This window comes from Paroedura picta, chromosome 6 (assembly GCF_049243985.1).
Source record: "Paroedura picta isolate Pp20150507F chromosome 6, Ppicta_v3.0, whole genome shotgun sequence".
In the NCBI taxonomy this organism is placed as follows: Eukaryota; Metazoa; Chordata; class Lepidosauria; order Squamata; family Gekkonidae; genus Paroedura; species Paroedura picta.
Genome location: NC_135374.1, coordinates 97872452 through 97892260, shown reverse-complemented (window position 1 = coordinate 97892260; position 19809 = coordinate 97872452). Strand labels below are relative to the sequence as shown.

Sequence of the window (19809 nt, the reverse complement as noted above, 5' to 3'; positions counted from 1 at the left end):
CCATTTTCTTTTAAAGTTATCTGCTCACAAAATTAAAATCCCACAATACAACAATCCCAGTACCAGCATTACATAGTGTTATATGATCAATTACAACAGCATTTCTGTCATGTCGCAAGTGTTCTGATTTAATTTTATGTCTTAGAAAATTGTATAACACAACAACAATATTTGATTGGGAATTATATTTGTATTCCAGAACAGCAAGCAATCACTGAGGAAGATTCAGAAAGATGGGTTTCCAGAATACCTGGGACCCCGTTCTGATTGCTTAACTTTTTCAAAGTGACCTTAATAATAAAACAGTCTTTGGAATTATATACTTGAGAGATCACTCAACATTCAGCCTTTTCTTTTCCTAGATGCTCAATTTTGGCTATCTATAAGGAAACGACAATTCTATTATTGTATATTAATTACTCGCCTTGCATTTTGTATTTAGACTTACATCTTGTGTTAACGTTTCAAGAGATTTCCCCCTGCTGATCCGTTGACTGTTGGAGCCGTGTCTTAGAGACCTGAAACAACCACATTTATTTGGATGATAAATACCTAGATCAAACGACCGAGGTCAAACATTATCTTTATATATGACTAGAGTACATTAAATTCAAATAATTCTCTCTTAGCTTACATCTCAGCTAGTCGGACACTGCACGAGAAATCCCCCCCCCTACTCTTTTACTGTTTTAAAGTGATATCATAGAATCCAGTTACGCTTAAAATAAAAATGTTCCCCCATTGTACGTTTCAGTGAATTTCAATGCCATCCTGGAAATAATGGACGTTAGCTCTTTGTGTAAGTGGATCCTCATTTCTAAGTGTCTAATGCAGCCTTTCTCAACTATTTTACCATTGAGAAACCCCTGAAATATTCTTCAGGCCTTGAGAAACCCCAGAAGTGGAACAATGATGCAGAATGTGGTTGGGAAACATGGCTGTGTACATGCCCACCTGGGCTCCTCTCCTTCCCCCCTACTTGAGTTCCTTTATTCCATTGGCCATTTTGGGAGGGGGGAAGGGTTGGCATGACCATATATGGCAGGGATAGTCAAACTGCGGCCTTCCAGATGTCCACGGATTACAATTCCCACAAGCCCCTGCCAGCAAATGCTGGCAGGGGCTCGTGGGAATTGTAGTACATGGACACCTGGAGGGCCGCAGTTTGACTACCCCTGATATATGGTCATATCACACAATAAAAGTTTAACAATTTTTTAAAAATATATTAAAAATTAACTCCCACCCATTCAGGAAACCTTTCCAGAGCTGTCAAGAAACCTCGGGGTTTCATAAGACCCTGGTTGAGAAAGCTTGGTCTAAAACAATGTCTCTCACTGTCCCCTATTCTCAGATACTTTTGTATCTTTATTTACCTGCGTTCTTGACGTATATGATGCTGGACACTGAGAATGGATCTTTCTTTTGCAGGCTGCCCCTCAAAGGATCCACTCAACATGCGCTGACGAGTGCAGGCCCTATTAAAATGAAACTGTATAATGGCAGCTAACAATCATGGGGAACCACGAAGAATCCGAGGGAAAGAGAAATCCCAGTCCCCCCCAGCTCTCTTCTCATGCTATCTCCTCTTTGCACCCCCCACACCTCTTCATTTTCTCTGGCTCTCTTTCTTAACATGCTCTCTTTGTTCTTTCCCTGTTTCTTTTCCTCCTCCTGCTCTTTACCTCTTTACCATTTCTCATGGATAGCTTTCCACACTGAATTTCCTTCCCTCTCCCCTGTCCCACCCCCTACCCTGACCACCTCAGCCTCTTGTGGGGACCAAAAAACATCAGGCACCATGTAGAGCAACACAAAATGCCCCCTGACAGTTGTTTAATCCTGCAATGCCTGCACATCACTTGAAACTTGGCAGGTATTTTTTTAGGAAACTCCCCCCACTCCAATGTTTGGATATTTCTGCAAAACTTGGTTTTTTTCTCTAGGTGAGCAGAAATCTTAATAAGCAGAATTAAATTTAATGTTATATATATTGGTTGAAACACAGTGATCAAATAAGAGTGTTGTGCATTTAATAATTTGTTGGACTACCTGAGAGAACTCCCTTAAGATACCTGAACCAATGGAACTGCCTGGCTGAAAGTCGGCCTATAAATATGCTAAAAGGTAGATTATCTGTCCAGTAAAATTCTGACGACAGAAAAGGTCATTCTGTTTTGAAGATTTATTTTTCAGAGCTGCCAGAAATTGGTTGAAATGTCATTTGGCTGCCAAACTGAATGTATAATTCCAGCACTGCAATAATGTATTTGCCCCAAAGTTTGTTTCAGCCACTATAAAGAAAGTGTTTAAAATTTATTTAGCTAGTTACACTAACTGGAAAACAGAACTTATACAGAAGATACTGCTTCCCTTAAGCACAGTAAAAACATCAGATGAACGTTGTATCGAGAAAAGTTGTAGTTTATAACTCCCAGCACCATACAGTCTGCATGAGCGTCATTTGGAAATAGAAACAGAAAGCATTCCGTTGCATAGCTCTGATTCCTAGCAACTATCACAGAATAATAATTATTAGCTGAGTTTTCGTGAAGTATATGATTAGCAGTCTTTGGAATGTAAGAGAAAAGTTGTTTTTAGTTGCGAAGTCGTGTCCGACTCATCACGACCCCATGGACCATTCCCGGGAGTCCATTTAAGAAGAAGAAGAGTTAGTTCTTATATGTCGCTTTTCTCTACCCGAAGGAGTCTCAAAAGCAGCTTACAATCACCTTCCCTTTCCCCTCCCTATAACAGACACCCTGTGAGGGAGATGAGGCCGAGAGAGCCCTCATTTCACTGCTCGGTCAGAACAGTTTCAACAGCAAATCATGCATCCAATAGAAAAGTTACTGCTTAAGATTAGGGGGACCTCCCAACATGTAGTATAAGGGGGCCGCTACAAAAAGCTGATATTATTCCAAATCTATCCCCTATTGCCTGCCCTATGCAAGCTTTAGCTTCATTCATACAGCTTGCTCCATTAGTGCAAAATTGAAAGAGGTGGGCAGATGCCACTTTCCTGTTAAAGCCACATAGCTTGTTACTATTCCAGTAGTAGTGGTAGTAATAGTAGTAGTAGTCATAAAATGTTCCTACTACTACCACCACCACTACTACTTCATTACTACTTTGCTACTGTACCACTATTTTACTACTACTTCACTATTATTTCACTACTACTTCACTACTACTTTATTACTTTACCACTACTTTACTACTTTACTATTACTTCACTATTATTTCACCACCACTTTACTATTATTTTACTACTCCTTTACTATTACTTTACTACCACTTCACTACTGCTCTACTAACACTTTACAAGTACTTCACTATTGCTTTATTACTACTTTACTTCACTACTAATTTACTATCACTTTATGACCACTTCACTACCAATTTACTATCTCTTTACTACTAATTTATGATTACTTTATTACTAATTTATTATCACTTCACTATTCACTATCACTTTACTAATAATTTACTATTGATTTACTATCACTTCACTATCGATTCACTACTAATTTACTACTAATTTACTATCATTTCATTACTAATTTACTATCACCTTACTATTACTTTACTACCAGCTTACTAATAATTTACTATTGATGCACTATTACTCCACCACTGATTTACTAATAATTTACTGTCGATTTACTATTACTTTACTATTAGTTCACCATTGATTTACTACCAATATCAATTCTACCACTATCAATTCACTATTGCTTCACTATTGCTTTACTACCAATTTAATATTGCTTTACTATTAATCACCAGTTTACTACCAATTTACTATTGCTTTACTATTGATTCACTACTAGTTTACTATTGATTTACTACTGCTTTACTACCGCTTCACCACTAATTTACTACCAGTTTACTATTGCTTCACTACTAATTTACTATTGATTTACTACCAATTCACTACAGCGTTACTACTAATATACTATTCGTCTACTACTAATTTACCACTAATTTACTACTAATTTACTATTGATGTACTATTGCTTTATTACTAATTTACTATCCTTTCCTGCTCAGCCACAGGACCTCTGTCTTTGAAGGGTTGAGCTTCAGACTACTCTGCTTGAGCAACCCCATCACCGCTTCCAGGCAGCTGGCTAATTTTTCTGGGGGAGAGTCAGGGCGGCCATCCATTAGGAGGAAGAGTTCCTTTCTATGCCAGCCTTTCTCAACTTTTTTTTACTATTAAGAAACACCTGGAACATTCTTTCGAGAAATCCCAGAAGTGGTGTCACGTTACTAGGGTAGCTGCTAATTCCTACAGCTGGCTCTTAAATCTTATCAGCCATGTCTGAAATTCTACATTGAACTGCTCATGTAAATTGTATTGGAATGTTCAATGCCTCTCTCGCTAATCCTGATGTCACATTTGATGCCACAGGGTGCAAAGCTGGAATATGACTGGACATTTTATTGAGGTCATTTTTTTCAACGACTAGCAATATTATTCATGAAACAGTTTAAACCTGTTTGATTTATTTATTTGTTTATTTATTTGTTTTGCTATTTCCATTGTTTTCTATGGAAAATGCATTTTGCTTTGGGGTTTGTTTCCTACCCAGCTGGGATGAAATTCTCAAGTACTGCAGGATCATAGAGAATTGCTAATGTGGAAGTTATCCCTGCTAATTTTTTAGAAAGAGCAGAAAAAGCATCTTTATTTTAGAGGCAACTAAACTAAATCCTCACGCACAATGGACACAAAGTCCATTGAAAGCTTTGCTACCTTCCTTGGTGGGATACGTGTGTTGGGAGTATATATTATTAACTAAAAACAAAGTGCAAGGAAAGAGAGATAAGCCCTCTTCCTCATCTTAACCTGCTTAGTGGCTTCCAAAATTCATCTCGTTTTTTTTCACTCTGCTCAGCTGATTTCTAGTATTAGAGTATGGACAGAAAAAAATAACCACCACCTTTGAATGCTGGTATAAATGAATGGTAGGGGACAAGGTTTTAAAAAGAACTGCCTCACTTTCTTCATGTGAATGGAGCTTGCCTGTGTTTTCACTCCCAAACCTAGCAGCGGCTGCAGGTGAAGGCGGGGTCGCTGACCTTCTTACTACAGAAGAAATACACAGCAAACAGTGAGATGCCAGGGTTAGAGCCAATGGGGTTAGAGCCATATGTTTCATGATTGTAGCTGGACTAATTAGACAAGCTCAAAGTCAGTTTGGTGTAGTGGTTAAGAGCGGTGGGTTTGATTCTTCACTGCTTCACATGCAGCCAGCTGGGGACTTTGGGCCAGTCAGTTATCTCAGGGCTCTCTCGGCCTCACCGACCTCACATAGCGTCTGTTGTGGGGAGAGGAAGGGAAGGGGATTGTAAGCCACTTTGAGACTCCTTTGGGTAGTAAAAACGGATACCAAAAACAGCTCCTCTTCTTCTATATTAAAGGTTAGTTGTGATTCATTTAGATTTTGATTAGTTATTATCTGAATGTACATCTCTAGTACTTCATCTTGTCATGAAGAACATCAGATTTTACTTTTAGGACTAGGATTACCAACTCTGGGTTGGGAAATTCCTGGATATTTTGAGGTACAGGTGGAGAGGGTTGAGTTGGGGGAGGAGAGAGACCTCAGTCGGTCTAATGCCATCAAGAATATCCTCCCAAATTGCAGTTTTCTCCAGGAACTGATCTCTGTAGTCTAGAGAACAGTTGTAACTCCATGAGATCTCCAGGGCACAATGGGAGGTTAACTCTGAAGAACTTGCAACCATGTTCCATGGTCCATTGCATACCACATAAAAGCAGTTTTAAATCACTCCAGTTGGCTACTCCACATCTTCAGGGATTAGCATTAAACATTTTTCCTGATTTGTTCTGTAAGGCATTATATACACAACTGCGTTCAGGGATCACCAACATACTGAAGTTGAAGGGCCAATTTGCATGATCTCCCTGGTCAGGGTAGCTATTGGGTCTTTAGCCTTAGGCATTTGGCAAGCAGGCTGTTTCTAACAAGACCAGAAAAGAAGGAAGCTTCGCATGCTAGTGAAGAGACCCCAAAACCTCTCCTTGTGTGGGATTAAAGAACCTGTACACCCTGGGTTTGTTAACCCACATAAACAGCATGTGACTGCACAGCTGTTGTAGTCAAAGTTAGCTCATTTTCTTATCTGCTTCTGATTTGGGTGCATGAGCAATGGAAAGAGTTTGTGAGTGGGAGGCATCTGGCCTCTGTTGCATGGAACCTCTGATCACATCTGTCCACCTATAGAACCTTTTAAAATTACACCAAGGTATACTCATTAAAATATCATGCTTTGTTGCATGCACTCTCTCTCTCTCTCTCTCTCTCTCTCTCTCTCTCTCTCTCTCTCTCACACACACACACACACACACACACACACACACACACACACACACTGGGCAAAAAGATTAAAGATTCAGCAGTAGAGAGCAACTTATAAATCACATGGAAAGCAGCATTAAATCACAGTGGTTACCTAAGGATTTTATTGATTGCAGTCTCCTTATCCAAAAGATTTCTTGCCCTAATGCTGAAAACAGACTTCCGGAGCTGTGGAACAAAAGGAAAAAGCTTTAACTTGTACCTCCTGGCCTGGGTCAGAAAACTGACCCACTCATTTTTGTTGCTGTTGTCAAGTCACAGCAGACTTATGGAGAGCCCATAGGTTCTCAAGGCAACAGACTTTTAGAGGCAATTTGCTGTTGTCTGCCTGTGTCAGCCCTGCTTAGCTTCTGAGACCTGATGAAATCAGGCTAGGCAGGAGCTATCCAGGGCCTGAATATGACCGTGGGCCAGTCATGCTATCCATAGCCTCTAAACGTATCTTCAAATGAAAAGCCTACATTCAGTGGTAGTCAATCTGTGGTCCTCCAGATGTCCATGGAATACAATTCCCATGAGACCCTGCCAGCAAACACTGGCAGGGGCTCATGAGAATTGTAGTCCATAGACATCTGGAGGACCCCAGGTTGACTACCCCTGGCCTCCATGCTTGCCATAAGTCAGCTGTGATTTGATGGCAAACACCACATGTGGTACTTATGTTCTGAACAGGCACTTGGGAGGGCTTCTGTATTCCATGTTGAAGCTCAAGGGCTGACCCTCCCAAACATATACAAGGTATTTTTGAGAACTAGCAATCTTCCTTTATACTGACTTTCACTAACCAAAGCATCGCTTCCTCAAACTGGATGTTAAGAAACACTCTGGCCCCCAAAGAAGGTGCCCCCTATCCTCCATTGTTTCCAGGGACTAAAGTAAAGCCAGAAAATCTCTGCACCAGAACCTGAAGGTGGGGCACATTTTTGCAAGCCCAGCAGTACCAACGCAAGGTACAGTGTCCGCCAAACCCAGTGCCACTATGGCAATGCCAGCTGAAGTCAAGCACTGAATCACAGTCCAAGTATGGATATGGGGGGAGGGTTTTGAAGCCTAGCAGAACCAGTGCAATGTACAGTGCCCAGCAAACTCTGTTTTCTGTTCATAATATTAAAGGTTTACTACTATACTGTAGAGCCTCTTGTGGTGCAGAGTGGTAAGGCAGCAGACATGCAGTCTGAAAGCTCTGCCCATGAGGCTGGGAGTTCAAACCCAGCAGCCAGCTCAAGGTTGACTCAGCCTTCCATCCTTCCGAGGTTGGTAAAATGAGTACCCAGCTTGCTGGGGGGTAAACGGTAATGACTGGGGAAGGCACTGGCAAACCAGAGTCTGCCATGAAAACGCTAGAGGGCGTCACCCCAAGGGTCAGACATGACTCGGTGCTTGCACAGGGGATACTTTGACCTTTACCTTACTATGCTACTCTTAAATACATTCTGACCCCAAGCAGGATAGGGGTGAAAGGTCTTAAAACAGAGAAGTGAAAATAAAGGCGGCAGCCGGGGACAGGAGAGAGAAAAATTTTGTGGATACAGAAATGAATGAGAAAACTGTGGGAAAGAGGGAGAGGAATTAAGAGAGGAAAAAGCTAGACTATTGGAGGAAATAACCTGCAGGCTGGCAATTACTGTAGCTATTATCAGCATACAGGCTTGGTTCTACAATCTGTTAAGCAAGTTTGCTTCAGACATGGAGACAGAGAAGTCAATCCTAGAATGCTTTTTTCAATGCTCAGACTTCCCTACACCCTAGTGGCTTCAACTGGAATTGCATGTTTTTTTTAAGGAAAGATGTTTGGCTGGATGCAACATGATGCTGGCTTCAAGGGGACTCCTTCAAGGGCCTTCCTCAAGATGCATCTGGGACAGAGCACCCCGCCCCACACCACAAACCCTTGGTATGCCACTGCTGGGAGATTGTGGTTTTCACATTGCATGAATAAAAATGTGTGTTTTGGTATTTCAGCAGTTTCAAATATTTCTGCTCTGATATTTATTTATTAGATTTGTATACCAACCTCCCAGCAAGCTGGCTCAGGGTGGTGTTCACCCTATTAAATGCACCATAATAAACATCATAAAATAATCAACAGTTAATTAAAATTCTAAAAGGTACATTTTCTAACCTGAAACTATAATGAAACATTTGATCATCTATGTAGGCCTCACTCAAAGATTTCAAGGAAATGTTTGAGTGAAAAGCATTAATATATTGTGACTACCCATAGTTATGATTCTGCATATACTTCTAGATAACTTAATAGTATTAATGATGGAGAATTGTTTTGTAAGAAACATTTCATCAAAATTATCTGAAAACCCAGTAAATATGTAGAAAGACACTTGCCTTAAAATGTTTCACAATAATCATTTCTGAAAGCCTCCTTCATAAAAAGCTGTAATTGTAAGGTCTTTTATTTTACAAAACTTGATTGATTCCCCTCCACCCATCATTTTTATTTTCATCATGCAATAAAGCCAGTTCTGTGGCTCCAAAGTGCTTTCAAAATCTGATTAGGCAGAGGATAAAGCTGTCAAAGTTTCCAGGATTGTACCATAGCTTAAAGGAAGGCAGATGGCTTCAATAAAAAGAAGAGACAAATACACATCTGCTTTATGGATGACGAGTCGACATATCTGACAACCACCCAGATGTTGCTGATGACAGAAAATTAATGAAAGTCCATATCGGAGACCAGCCTTGTTGAAAATTGTAACATCATGGAAAAAAAATACAGAAGATTGTTCTGTGGGTATACTAACAGAACAGTCCTAAGTAGACTAACACCATTAAATTTTAGAAGTAAAACTGTGAGAAGTGCAAAGAACTTTGTAGAACATGGTAATGCATGAATATTTTGCTTGGCATATTGTTGTTAAAAACAAACAGCAACTGCAGATCTTCAAATTAATTTTGGTGAGGGTAAAGCAGGACAAGGACATAGTTGGATACTTATGCTTCATCCCAACTGAACCCTTTCTTATTTTAGATAGAATCTTCCTAGGTGGCTTTATACAGGAATACTATTCAGACTACAACTATTACCTCCCAGCTCTAATGCACAGAAAATTTTTTTTTATTATTTTTAAAAATTAGCTTTCAGTCCCTTTAAAAGAGGGAGAAAGGTGATTGGCTGCCTGTCTTGATTGACAGGGAGAAGAGAGGAGCATGTATAGCATGTTCCCCTCTTCCACCACTTCATGCAGCAGTGCAAAATGCCAGGAAGTACGAAATGGCAGCAGAGAAGCCAGTAGGTGAGGAATTCTGGGAGGTACTTTTTTTTTAGCGGTACACCATTGTGCTGGTGTAAGGTTTTTTTCCCCCCCTGCGTGGAATGGCCCTACGATTTGATGCTTGGGACATGGTTTCCATTCTCCTGCTCTTATTTCAGAGCTTACTGCATGCAGACCCACACTTCAAACTTTATTTTCCAGCAAAATTAAAGTTCTAGCTTTTGCCACCGTGATATAGTGCTGCTGGACTAGGATCTCAGCGTTCAAATCCCCACCTGACATGAAAAGTTGCTGGGTGACCCTGAGCCATTCACTCTCTTTCAGCCTGGCCTAACTTCATATTGTAATTAAAGGTAAGGTAAAGGTATCCCCTGTGCAAGCACTGAGTCATGTCTGACCCTTGGGGTGACGCCCTCTAGCGTTTTCATGGCAGACTCAATACGGGGTGGTTTGCCAGTGCCTTCCCCAGTCATTACCGTTTACCCCCCAGCAAGCTGGGTACTCATTTTACCGACCTCGGAAGGATGGAAGGCTGAGTCAACCTTGAGCCGGCTGCTGGGATTGAACTCCCAGCCTTATGGGCAAAGCTTTCAGACAGCTGCATTACCACTCTGCGCCACAAGAGGCGCAGATTAGTAAGTTTAAAAAACAAAATATGTTTAGAGTAGAACAACACATGTGCCCTGGGAATATTAGTTAAAAATTTAACACAGCAACAAAAGAAATACTGTGAGGACATAACTGTGGGAGAGAAAATATTGTAAGACGCTCTGGTTCCCCTCCGGGAAGAAGAATTGGGTGTAAATATCTAAATGAATAAACAAACTTATTTAAAAGGCCACGGGGGTGGGAAACAAGACTGCCAGATACTGTTGCTCTCCAGGCCCTTTTAGCATTTTTAAATGGCCAAGTTCAGCGCTAAAACAGCATTCACAGTTTGCACCTGTGGTCACTGTAACATCTAGTTTGGCTCTAGATTCTCTGATGTAGAAGAAACCTGCACCAAGGGAGCAACGTATGTCAGGGGGATCTGATTTCTTTTGTTCCAATATTGTCTATTTAACGCATATTCCCAGAGTATATGCTTTGCTCCTAAATCTACTCTGCACAGTCATGCATTTGGTTTTGGAAGTTACTCATTCCAAATTTGTGATAGAAAATGGATGTTCGGGAGTTATCCATTGAGGCGGGAAGTTGCTATGGTAATTGTAACTATAGAAAGCCAGAATCTGCCTAATAAAAATGCAACTGATGATCCATCCAAAGCATTACACTGCTCACTGAATACATGAAGCTATCATATACTAAGTATGACCACTGCTATGCATAGCCTAGAACTGTTTGCTCTGTCGTTCTCTGCCTGCAAGGCCTGGGCAGACATTTAAATGGCTTGGTATGCCTGTCATTATCAGCTGTTGGTGGGCACTCTCTTCCCCCCATTCTCAGGCAGTGGAGATGGTTTCCACTGCCTGGGTAGGGGGGAGGGATCATATCCATTGTGCAGAGGGGGGGGGGGGAGAGAAAGGACGAACTTTTCAGATTTGGTAGTATTGATTTGACTGAATCTGAAAACATTAAGGGTCATTTGTGCGCTTTGGATATGGTCCTAAATGGTTTGGGCAGAATCCAAAATGGTATGATTTTTTTTAATGTGTGCACATGCCTAGCTGGTGATTGAACTAGGGATGGAGACACACTGAGAAAATGTGGTTCAGTTTGTAGCCGGACCATGAACTGAATCACAAACTGAACCAGGTTTGTTTATGGCTCCAAAAACCTTGTGGAAAGGGATCACAGTCCCTTTAAATGGGGTTTGCAGAAAGCCTGGGAAACAGCTGAGCAATGGGGAACAGTTTGTTTCCTGCTGCTCAGCTGTTTTTGTGGTTTTCATGGGAACAGATAGTAGGAATCCCTTTAAACCTCTGCTTTTTGCTCCAACCACGAATCACCACAAACGCCTTTTCATAGAAATTCATGATGGTAATCCAGTCATATACTTATGTTTGCAAACCATAACCGGGGCAAAATTCATGATCCTATGTGATGGGCTTTCCTCACAGCATATAAAAAGATTCCATGTGCTTGTATAACCCTGTATCATGCTGAGCATGGAGAATGTAGAGAAAGAACTACATATTTAGGTATTATTACCTTCTGGTCAATATATCTGTTTTCTTCAATAGCCAGTCTTTTAGAGTGGTCACAGGATGAAGAAGATGCTGATGGAAGCCTTCTTAATAAACAAGTTGTGTCCTGCTGCTGTCGATCAATAAACTGCTTCATAAAGCTTTCCCTTTTAATTAAAGAGGGAGAAAGAGAGAGCGAGAGAAAGAGCAAATCATACTTTGTTTGTTAGTGATTAAAATAATCCTAAGTAGTCTTTGTTTGGAATGTGTCATAATTGCTCTCTGCTAAAGGACAAAAGATAAAGTGGAAAATTCAAAACCATACGTGACGCATTATACAAAGCAGATTTGGATTCAATCACCAAAATAACATGATGTTTTGATTCAACTAAGCTACAGTCCAGAAACAAGGTATTTTCATCTTTAATTGTATTTTCCTTTACATATTTATCATTTACTTTGCGCAGAAAGGAGCTGTGGCCCAACACACATGATTTGCATGTAGTAGGCCTCAGCATTGATCCCTGCTAATGCCAGGTAAAGAAACTTAGGAAGCAAGTGTTGCATAACACTTTTCTCTACATAAGACCTCAGAGAGCTGGTGCCAGCCAAATTAGGTAATACTGAGCTAGATGACCTGTTTTTATATCTTCCTAGCAAGAAAGTCCATTGCAAGCAGGAAAGCAATGGGCAATAGGACTCAGGGGACACCGGGAGGTGAAGATCTCTCTCTCTGTGTCTTTCTCTTCCTCTTGCTGCGTGTCTCCATGTGCCTTGCAGCAGGAGGCATAGCAGGTAATCAGGGCTGGTTTGCAGGAGGGCAGCAGGACTGGTGTGCAGTTTAGGGCAGCTCTCTCTGTCTGTCTCTCTCTCCCTCTGTGTCTCTCTCGGCTTCCCTTGCAGCAGGAGCAATAGGAGGGAATGAGGGCTTGTGTTCAGTCTGGCAGGGCTCTGTGTGTCTATCTGTGTCTCTGTTGCATCTGAGATGAATGTGGCTAGTGTCCAGGGAGGGAGGGTGGGAGCTGTAGGGGCAGGGCCAATCAGGGTAAAGCCAGCAATGCTGGCAGCACCATGATTGGCCCTATACCAACTCAGAAAGCTGGACACATTCCACCTCCCCAAGCTGTTTCACAAATATATAGAGGAACCATGGATAAGGATGTTCAGAAGAACAGAACTGTAACAATACAAGAGCAATCAAGCATTCTCAGATATCACAACATCTAGCAGTAAAGTTAATGGACTAATGAGGTCTAAATATGCTCCAGGATGGATGGAATGTTTAGAGTAGCTGTATGTCAATTCAAGAAAATAAGGGAGGAGAATTCAGTCTGCTCGAGCCCCTGAGAGCTTGTGAAAGAGGAAGAGATTTTGCGAGGCAATAAGATTGACAAATTTTACTCTCCCCTCCTGATTGCTCACAGGCCCTGAGCCTGTTGCAACTATGTGAGACTCCCACACTTAATTCCCACTCCCTGCCACATAAATATTTATTGTCCGTCAACATATTGTTTAGAAAGAATGAGTGAGGAGAACAAAATAGTATATTAACTTTTGTGACGAATCATCTGTCTTCAACCATATGAAGAATTTTCTGGGAACACACCTCAAAATAGTAGTTTTTTGGTCTGTACCCAAAAAATCCTTGGGAGCTGTTCAGCCCAGGCTATGGTTGAGACCAGAAATTACCCTGAAATTCTGGCCTCCCTGCCAAAAACATAAGCCAAGCTTTTACCATATTTGATGTCTGTATTGCACCCTCCTCCAAAAAAACCTGGGACATTAGAGGTGGATTTGAAATAATCTAATTGTAAAATGCTTTGTTATGTCTATTGTTATTTTATTGTTTTTAATATGTGTTGGGGGGTTTTTTTTTTTGCACCTGCGTAATGCAGACTTTTAATTTATGATACTCTTCCACTGCACCTTCAGAAGTCTGACCAATTTCTGATAACACTGGTTTCTTCTCCCTAGGATTACTATTTTGTGATAGATAATTATCGCTGCAGTTGGTGGAGGCCAGGAGTGGTCTAAGGATTTGCGGAGTCTCAAGCACCAGAGCCAGTTTAAGGATTTGCAAGGCCCTAAAGGTAAAGGTAAAGGTATCCCCTGTGCAAGCACCGAGTCATGTCTGACCCTTGGGGTGACGCCCTCTAGCGTTTTCATGGCAGACTCAATACGGGGTGGTTTGCCAGTGCCTTCCTCAGTCATGACCGTTTACCCCCCAGCAAGCTGGGTACTCATTTTACCGACCTCGGAAGGATGGCAGGCTGAGTCAACCCTGAGCCAGCTGCTGGGATTGAACTCCCAACCTCATGGGCAGAGCTTTCAGACAACATTTCTGCTGCCTTACCACTCTGCGCCACAAGAGGCTCTTATTGCAAGGCCCTAGCAGAGCACAATTGTAGCAGCAACAAGCAGACTGGGGGCAGAGGGGCCCTCCACAGTGGAAAGGGGAGGGTCACTCTGAGTGTCCTTAAAAAGGGATTAGGGGGAGGAGAGAGACTATGGCCCTGATCCATCGTGTAGGCCCCATGTGGGGCTCCAGGAAGCATGTGCTTCATGGATAAACCAGCCCTGGTGAAGGCAGAGCAGAGCATGAAGCCCAGATCCTATGACCAAAGTGAAATAGAGGAAAAGGGGGAGGAAATTATCATGTGATTAAAGTCATGTGAAAATACATAGCTAGGATGGAACTGTGTTGTAGCAGGCTGCAAGCTGAGGCAGTTGTGTGGTTGTTCCCGCCTCATGCCACACTCAAAACATGACCCATACTGGCTGTGTGTCAAATGATAACATTCATCTTAACACTAATACAGGAAGCGTAGCTGGGCCTGGAATGTAGCAATGATAGGAATCATGCTGTGGCCTCACAGGCATCCACTTCTAGACATACACAATGGCTTAGGTCAGGGGTAGTCAAACTGCAGCCCTCCAGATGTCCATGGTCTACGATTCCCATGAGCCCCTGCCAGCATTCGCTGGCAGGGGCTCCTGGGAATTGTAGTCCATGGACATCTGGAGGGCCGCAGTTTGACTACCCCTGGCTTAGGTGAACTGACCCCCAGTGCAACCGTTTTGAGGGGTTCCACTGAAACTCCAACTAAGTAAAAATCTAGCTAATAATAGCCAGCTAATTCTTCAAATGAGAAAGGCTGGAGTGTAATAGCAATGGTTTCTTCACTGAACAGGGTGGCACTGAGGGCGGGGAGCGAATATGACACAAAATCAAAAACAGAATGAATATTTAGGAAAAACTCAAACCTATCTTAAAATGTTATTCATAGTGACTCAGGAGGCTAACAAAGAGAGTTGAAAAGGTATATTACCTTATTTTGGGAACTGTGAAATCCGAAGGGAGCTTGGAGATTTTCACCATTTGAGGCCTGTTAGGGAATTTTTCAAAGATCCGTAGGCGTAATGGAAGCTTTTCCTTTGTGTCTGCATTTGCTTCACTTTGTTTCAGCTAAAAAAAAAAGGGGGGGGGGGGGGAACCAGATAGCATGTTCAGGTGTTTCAGCAATCAAGGATCAGCACGAGCAATTAATCGACGAAACACAAGATGGCAGCAAAGAACCACAGAGCATACTGACAGTGTTCAGACCTTAAAAAAAAAAAACAACTATCAGCTCAACTGAAACTACAGCAGTCAGTTGCTTGAAAGATTTTAAATGCAAAGAATGTTATAGTAAATATTTGTTATTTCCTTTGTGTGTTTCTTCACAGTTCTCTAACACTCTGCTTGGAAAATAAATATTATTTCTTCCTCTTATTAGGCTCATCTGCTCTGGATAAATGGAACGTCCCACACATCACCCACTAAGGAGAAGATTTTGTATGCCAGGACGGATGTGAATACGCAAATCTCAACACAATCAAATTAAATTAGGTCTGGACAATGTAATGAAGGAGCTAGTCTTCAAAAACAGTTCCCTGTCTGCTGGGAATTTGAGACGTTCTTCACATACTAAGCAAGCCAGCTTTGGAAGTTCCAGCCGCTTCTTCAGGAAGAGTCACTCCCTGCAGGCATATTGGAGGCTACAGTGCGGGCTTAGTTCTTCACCCTCTGCCGGTTGAGAACAAGGAATCGGCTAGTACAGCTAAGCCTGGAGGAGTCTCAAGGGAAAAGAAAGAGCCGGAAGGAAACAAGACACCATACGGTCATGTCCAAAAGAAGGTTAGGAGAGAAGAGTTTCTGAGAAATTAATAAACTAACGTCTACCAAATTCCGTAGGCGCTTTTCCACAAATGAACAGCCATATTTTAATGGGAATGCGTGTTTTGTCAAGTGAAGAGAGGGCTATCTTCAGGCTTTTTGTGTCTGTGTGGAAGATTTAGTCATTACGGATTATCTTCAATGAGCAGTGATGGCAAGAAGTTTTCTTAAATGAGCATTAATGGCTGGTGGCTACCAGCTACTGACATATTATACCCATTGGAGCACGGCTAGAGAGAGTACATAACCATGTGACATAACCAACAAAGGGGACAAAAATCTGAACCTATTCACAGCCGTTGAAGATAAGTGGCCTTGTTTTGACAGGAACAGATACTGACTTTCATGGTGCCTCTTGGCACTTCCCTATGTTCGTGAGGGGTTTTCATAAACAAAAAGGGTCTCAACAAAACCAACGGAAGCCCAAGAGCATTCTCTCCTCAGAAGGAAACTGACCCTATAGAACAGGGGTAGTCAAACTGCGGCCCTCCAGATGTCCATGGACTACAATTCCCAGGAGCCCCCTGCCAGCATTTGCTGGCAGGGAGCTCCTGGGAATTGTAGTCCATGGACATCTGGAGGGCCGCAGTTTGACTACCCCTGCTATAGAAGGCTGCCCCATCCAACTTCCAACTGCGGAGGGAAGTGACGAGCTAAGAAACAATGTAATTAGATTCCAGCACAATCCCAGGGGTATCTGACAGAGGACATCTAATCACTGATAAGGAGGAGGGTATCTGAAGGACTGGCTCTGGCTCCAGGCTCCCTAGACTCCTGTGAAGAAGGAGAACAACCTCACAACAGTTATCACTGATGGAAACAAAGTGCCACTTGGACTGTAAACACGGAGTGTGCGAATAAACAAAGGGCACAGTTTAATGATGGGATAGTAGAGTGAGCTGAGGGGAAGAAAGGCCTTAAAGGGCATCTCAAGGGCCACTATTCTATTCAATCTTCTCTTCTCTAATGAATTCAGATCAGGAAAGCTGTATACTAATAAGAACTGGCTTGTTGATAAATTGAGATACGCTGCAAATGCTGAAGAGAGTCAAGTCCAAGACAACATTTTGACGATCGTGTGTGTGTGTGTGTGTGCCAGAAGAGACTTCATCAAAATTGCAAACTAATATTGTTATTTGCTGGAGAGAGGGGTGGAGGGAAGCATCTGGTGTCTGCTGAAGGAGGAAAAGAAAAACTTGAAAGGAATTATACAGAAACCCGGCAGTCACATTTCAATATGGCTAAGAATGAAAAACAAAAACAAATCCCAGCAATGATGACTTAACAAAAGCAAATGCAATTGCGGATAGCTAAAAGGGATCATGGATCTGGTTTAATACTTGTATTATAGTAGCAACCCAAAGTGCTTTTCTGAAGCCTTCTCCAAGGTCTCATGAGTACTCAGCAGCAAGAAGATAGGAAAAGAGCTGAGTTTTTATACCTCACTTTTCACTACCCAAAGGAGCCCCCAAAACACCTTTCCCTTCCTCTCCCCTGTGAGATAGGTGGACCTGAGAAAGCTCTAGGAGAACTGCTCTGTGATAACAGCTTCAAGGGAATTGTGACTAGCCCAAGGTCAACCAGCTGGGTGCATGTGGAGAAGTGGGGAATGAAACCTGGTTCTCCAGATTAAAGTCCGGTGCTTTTAACCACTACCCCATGCTGACTCTCAGATATAGGATGCGTAAAGGTTCATGGAGCAATTCACAATGGCTGCAACTGGCATATCACATCAAATTCTGAATGCTACCTTATGATCAAAGTACCGAAACATGAGATTATGTGCACAGAAGAGCTATGAATGTAAATCAGGTGCTACAAAGACTGAGCATGGGAACAGAAGATTAAAACTGGCATAATTTCAAGGGGATGATGTACAGACTGGGCACACATTTGGAGAAGAACTTTGAAATGCCGACTAAAAGATGCCTTCTGAACTAAGAGAAGGAGCCTTAGACAAATATTCAATGTGGTATGGATAAGAATGAAGCAAGGGTCTCATTGGGGCTTCTTATATTGCCCATGACGTATATTTTCTGATTGATGGTTTATGGAAAGACTAGTAAAAAAGCCCATTGTATGAAGAAGACAATGGGCGCTAGCAGGTGGGGACCAGAGCGAGCGGCAGGCGAGGGACAGAGCGAGGGACAGGCTACCTGAAAGAGGAGGCGGGCGGCGGCTCCTCGGCGTCTCGTAGTTTTTGCCGGGGAGTCCCAGGTGTGGTGCGCTGGGCTGTGGCGGCTCCTCTGCATTTTTTTGTTCTTCTGCGGCTTTCCCGGCGGCTCCATTGTGTTCTGGGGCCATGAGGGCAGGGAGCACCCAGCAGCTGCGCTGTGGGCGGCTACCGGGGCTCCCAGGGCGCCGGCTTGAAGCGGCGAAAGGCTCCTCCAGGGGTTTTTTTTTCTGCTGCCTCTCGGCTTGGAGCTGCGAAAGGCTCCTACAGGGTTAATGCTTTTCTGCTGGCTCTCGTGGGCGTGCCGGCTTGGAGCTGCGAAAGGCTCCTACAGGGTTTTTCTTTCTGCTGGCTCTCGGCTTGGAGCTGCGAAAGGCTCCTACAGGGTTTTTCTTTCTGCTGGCTCTCGGCTTGGAGCTGCGAAAGGCTCCTACAGGGTTTTTCTTTCTGCTGGCTCTCGGCTTGGAGCTGCGAAAGGCTCCTACAGGGTTTTTTTTTCTGCTGGCTCTCGGCTTGGAGCTGCGAAAGGCTCCTACAGGGTTAATGTTTGTCTGCTGGCTCTCGTGGGCGTGCCGGCTTGGAGCTGCGAAAGGCTCCTACAGGGTTTTTCTTTCTGCTGGCTCTCGGCTTGGAGCTGCGAAAGGCTCCTACAGGGTTAATGTTTTTCTGCTGGCTCTCGTGGGCGTGCCGGCTTGGAGGTGCGAAAGGCTCCTACAGGGTTTTTCTTTCTGCTGGCTCTCGGCTTGGAGCTGCGAAAGGCTCCTACAGGGTTTTTCTTTCTGCTGGCTCTCGGCTTGGAGGTGCGAAAGGCTCCTACAGGGTTTTTTTTCTGCTGGCTCTCGGCTTGGAGCTGCGAAAGGCTCCTACAGGGTTTTTTTTCTGCTGGCTCTCGGCTTGGAGCTGCGAAAGGCTCCTACAGGGTTTTTCTTTCTGCTGGCTCTCGGCTTGGAGCTGCGAAAGGCTCCTACAGGGTTTTTCTTTCTGCTGGCTCTCGGCTTGGAGGTGCGAAAGGCTCCTACAGGGTTTTTCTTTCTGCTGGCTCTCGGCTTGGAGGTGCGAAAGGCTCCTACAGGGTTTTTTTTCTGCTGGCTCTCGGCTTGGAGCTGCGAAAGGCTCCTACAGGGTTTTTCTTTCTGCTGGCTCTCGGCTTGGAGGTGCGAAAGGCTCCTACAGGGTTTTTTTTCTGCTGGCTCTCGGCTTGGAGCTGCGAAAGGCTCCTACAGGGTTTTTTTTTCTGCTGGCTCTCGGCTTGGAGCTGCGAAAGGCTCCTACAGGGTTTTTTTTTCTGCTGGCTCTCGGCTTGGAGGTGCGAAAGACTCCTACAGGGTTTTTTTTTCTGCTGGCTCTCGGCTTGGAGGTGCGAAAGACTCCTACAGGGTTTTTTTTTCTGCTGGCTCTCGGCTTGGAGGTGCGAAAGACTCCTACAGGGTTTTTTTTTCTGCTGGCTCTCGGCTTGGAGCTGCGAAAGGCTCCTACAGGGTTTTTTTTTCTGCTGGCTCTCGGCTTGGAGGTGCGAAAGGCTCCTACAGGGTTTTTTTTTCTGCTGGCTCTCGGCTTGGAGCTGCGAAAGGCTCCTACAGGGTTTTTTTTCTGCTGGCTCTCGGCTTGGAGCTGCGAAAGGCTCCTACAGGGTTTTTTTTCTGCTGGCTCTCGGCTTGGAGGTGCGAAAGGC

The 19809-nt window shown here is 43.3% G+C and overlaps 1 protein-coding gene across 7 annotated transcripts in view; it reads right to left on the bottom strand.

Moving 5' to 3' along the window:
- Positions 1-19809, bottom strand: part of NALCN (sodium leak channel, non-selective) — a 315418-nt gene that overhangs the window by 47652 nt on the left and 247957 nt on the right. For all 7 annotated transcript variants that reach the window (XR_013232146.1, XM_077343802.1, XM_077343798.1 and 4 more), the window contains 5 exons: positions 15078-15214; positions 11774-11915; positions 6487-6560; positions 1377-1478; positions 449-518 (listed from right to left, as the gene is read on the bottom strand). Coding sequence is in view for 6 of the 7 variants with exons in the window: in XM_077343802.1 (XP_077199917.1) it covers positions 449-518; positions 1377-1478; positions 6487-6560; positions 11774-11915; positions 15078-15214 (525 nt within the window). In the remaining variant the exon portion in view is untranslated. The remainder of the gene's footprint in view (positions 1-448; positions 519-1376; positions 1479-6486; positions 6561-11773; positions 11916-15077; positions 15215-19809) is intronic.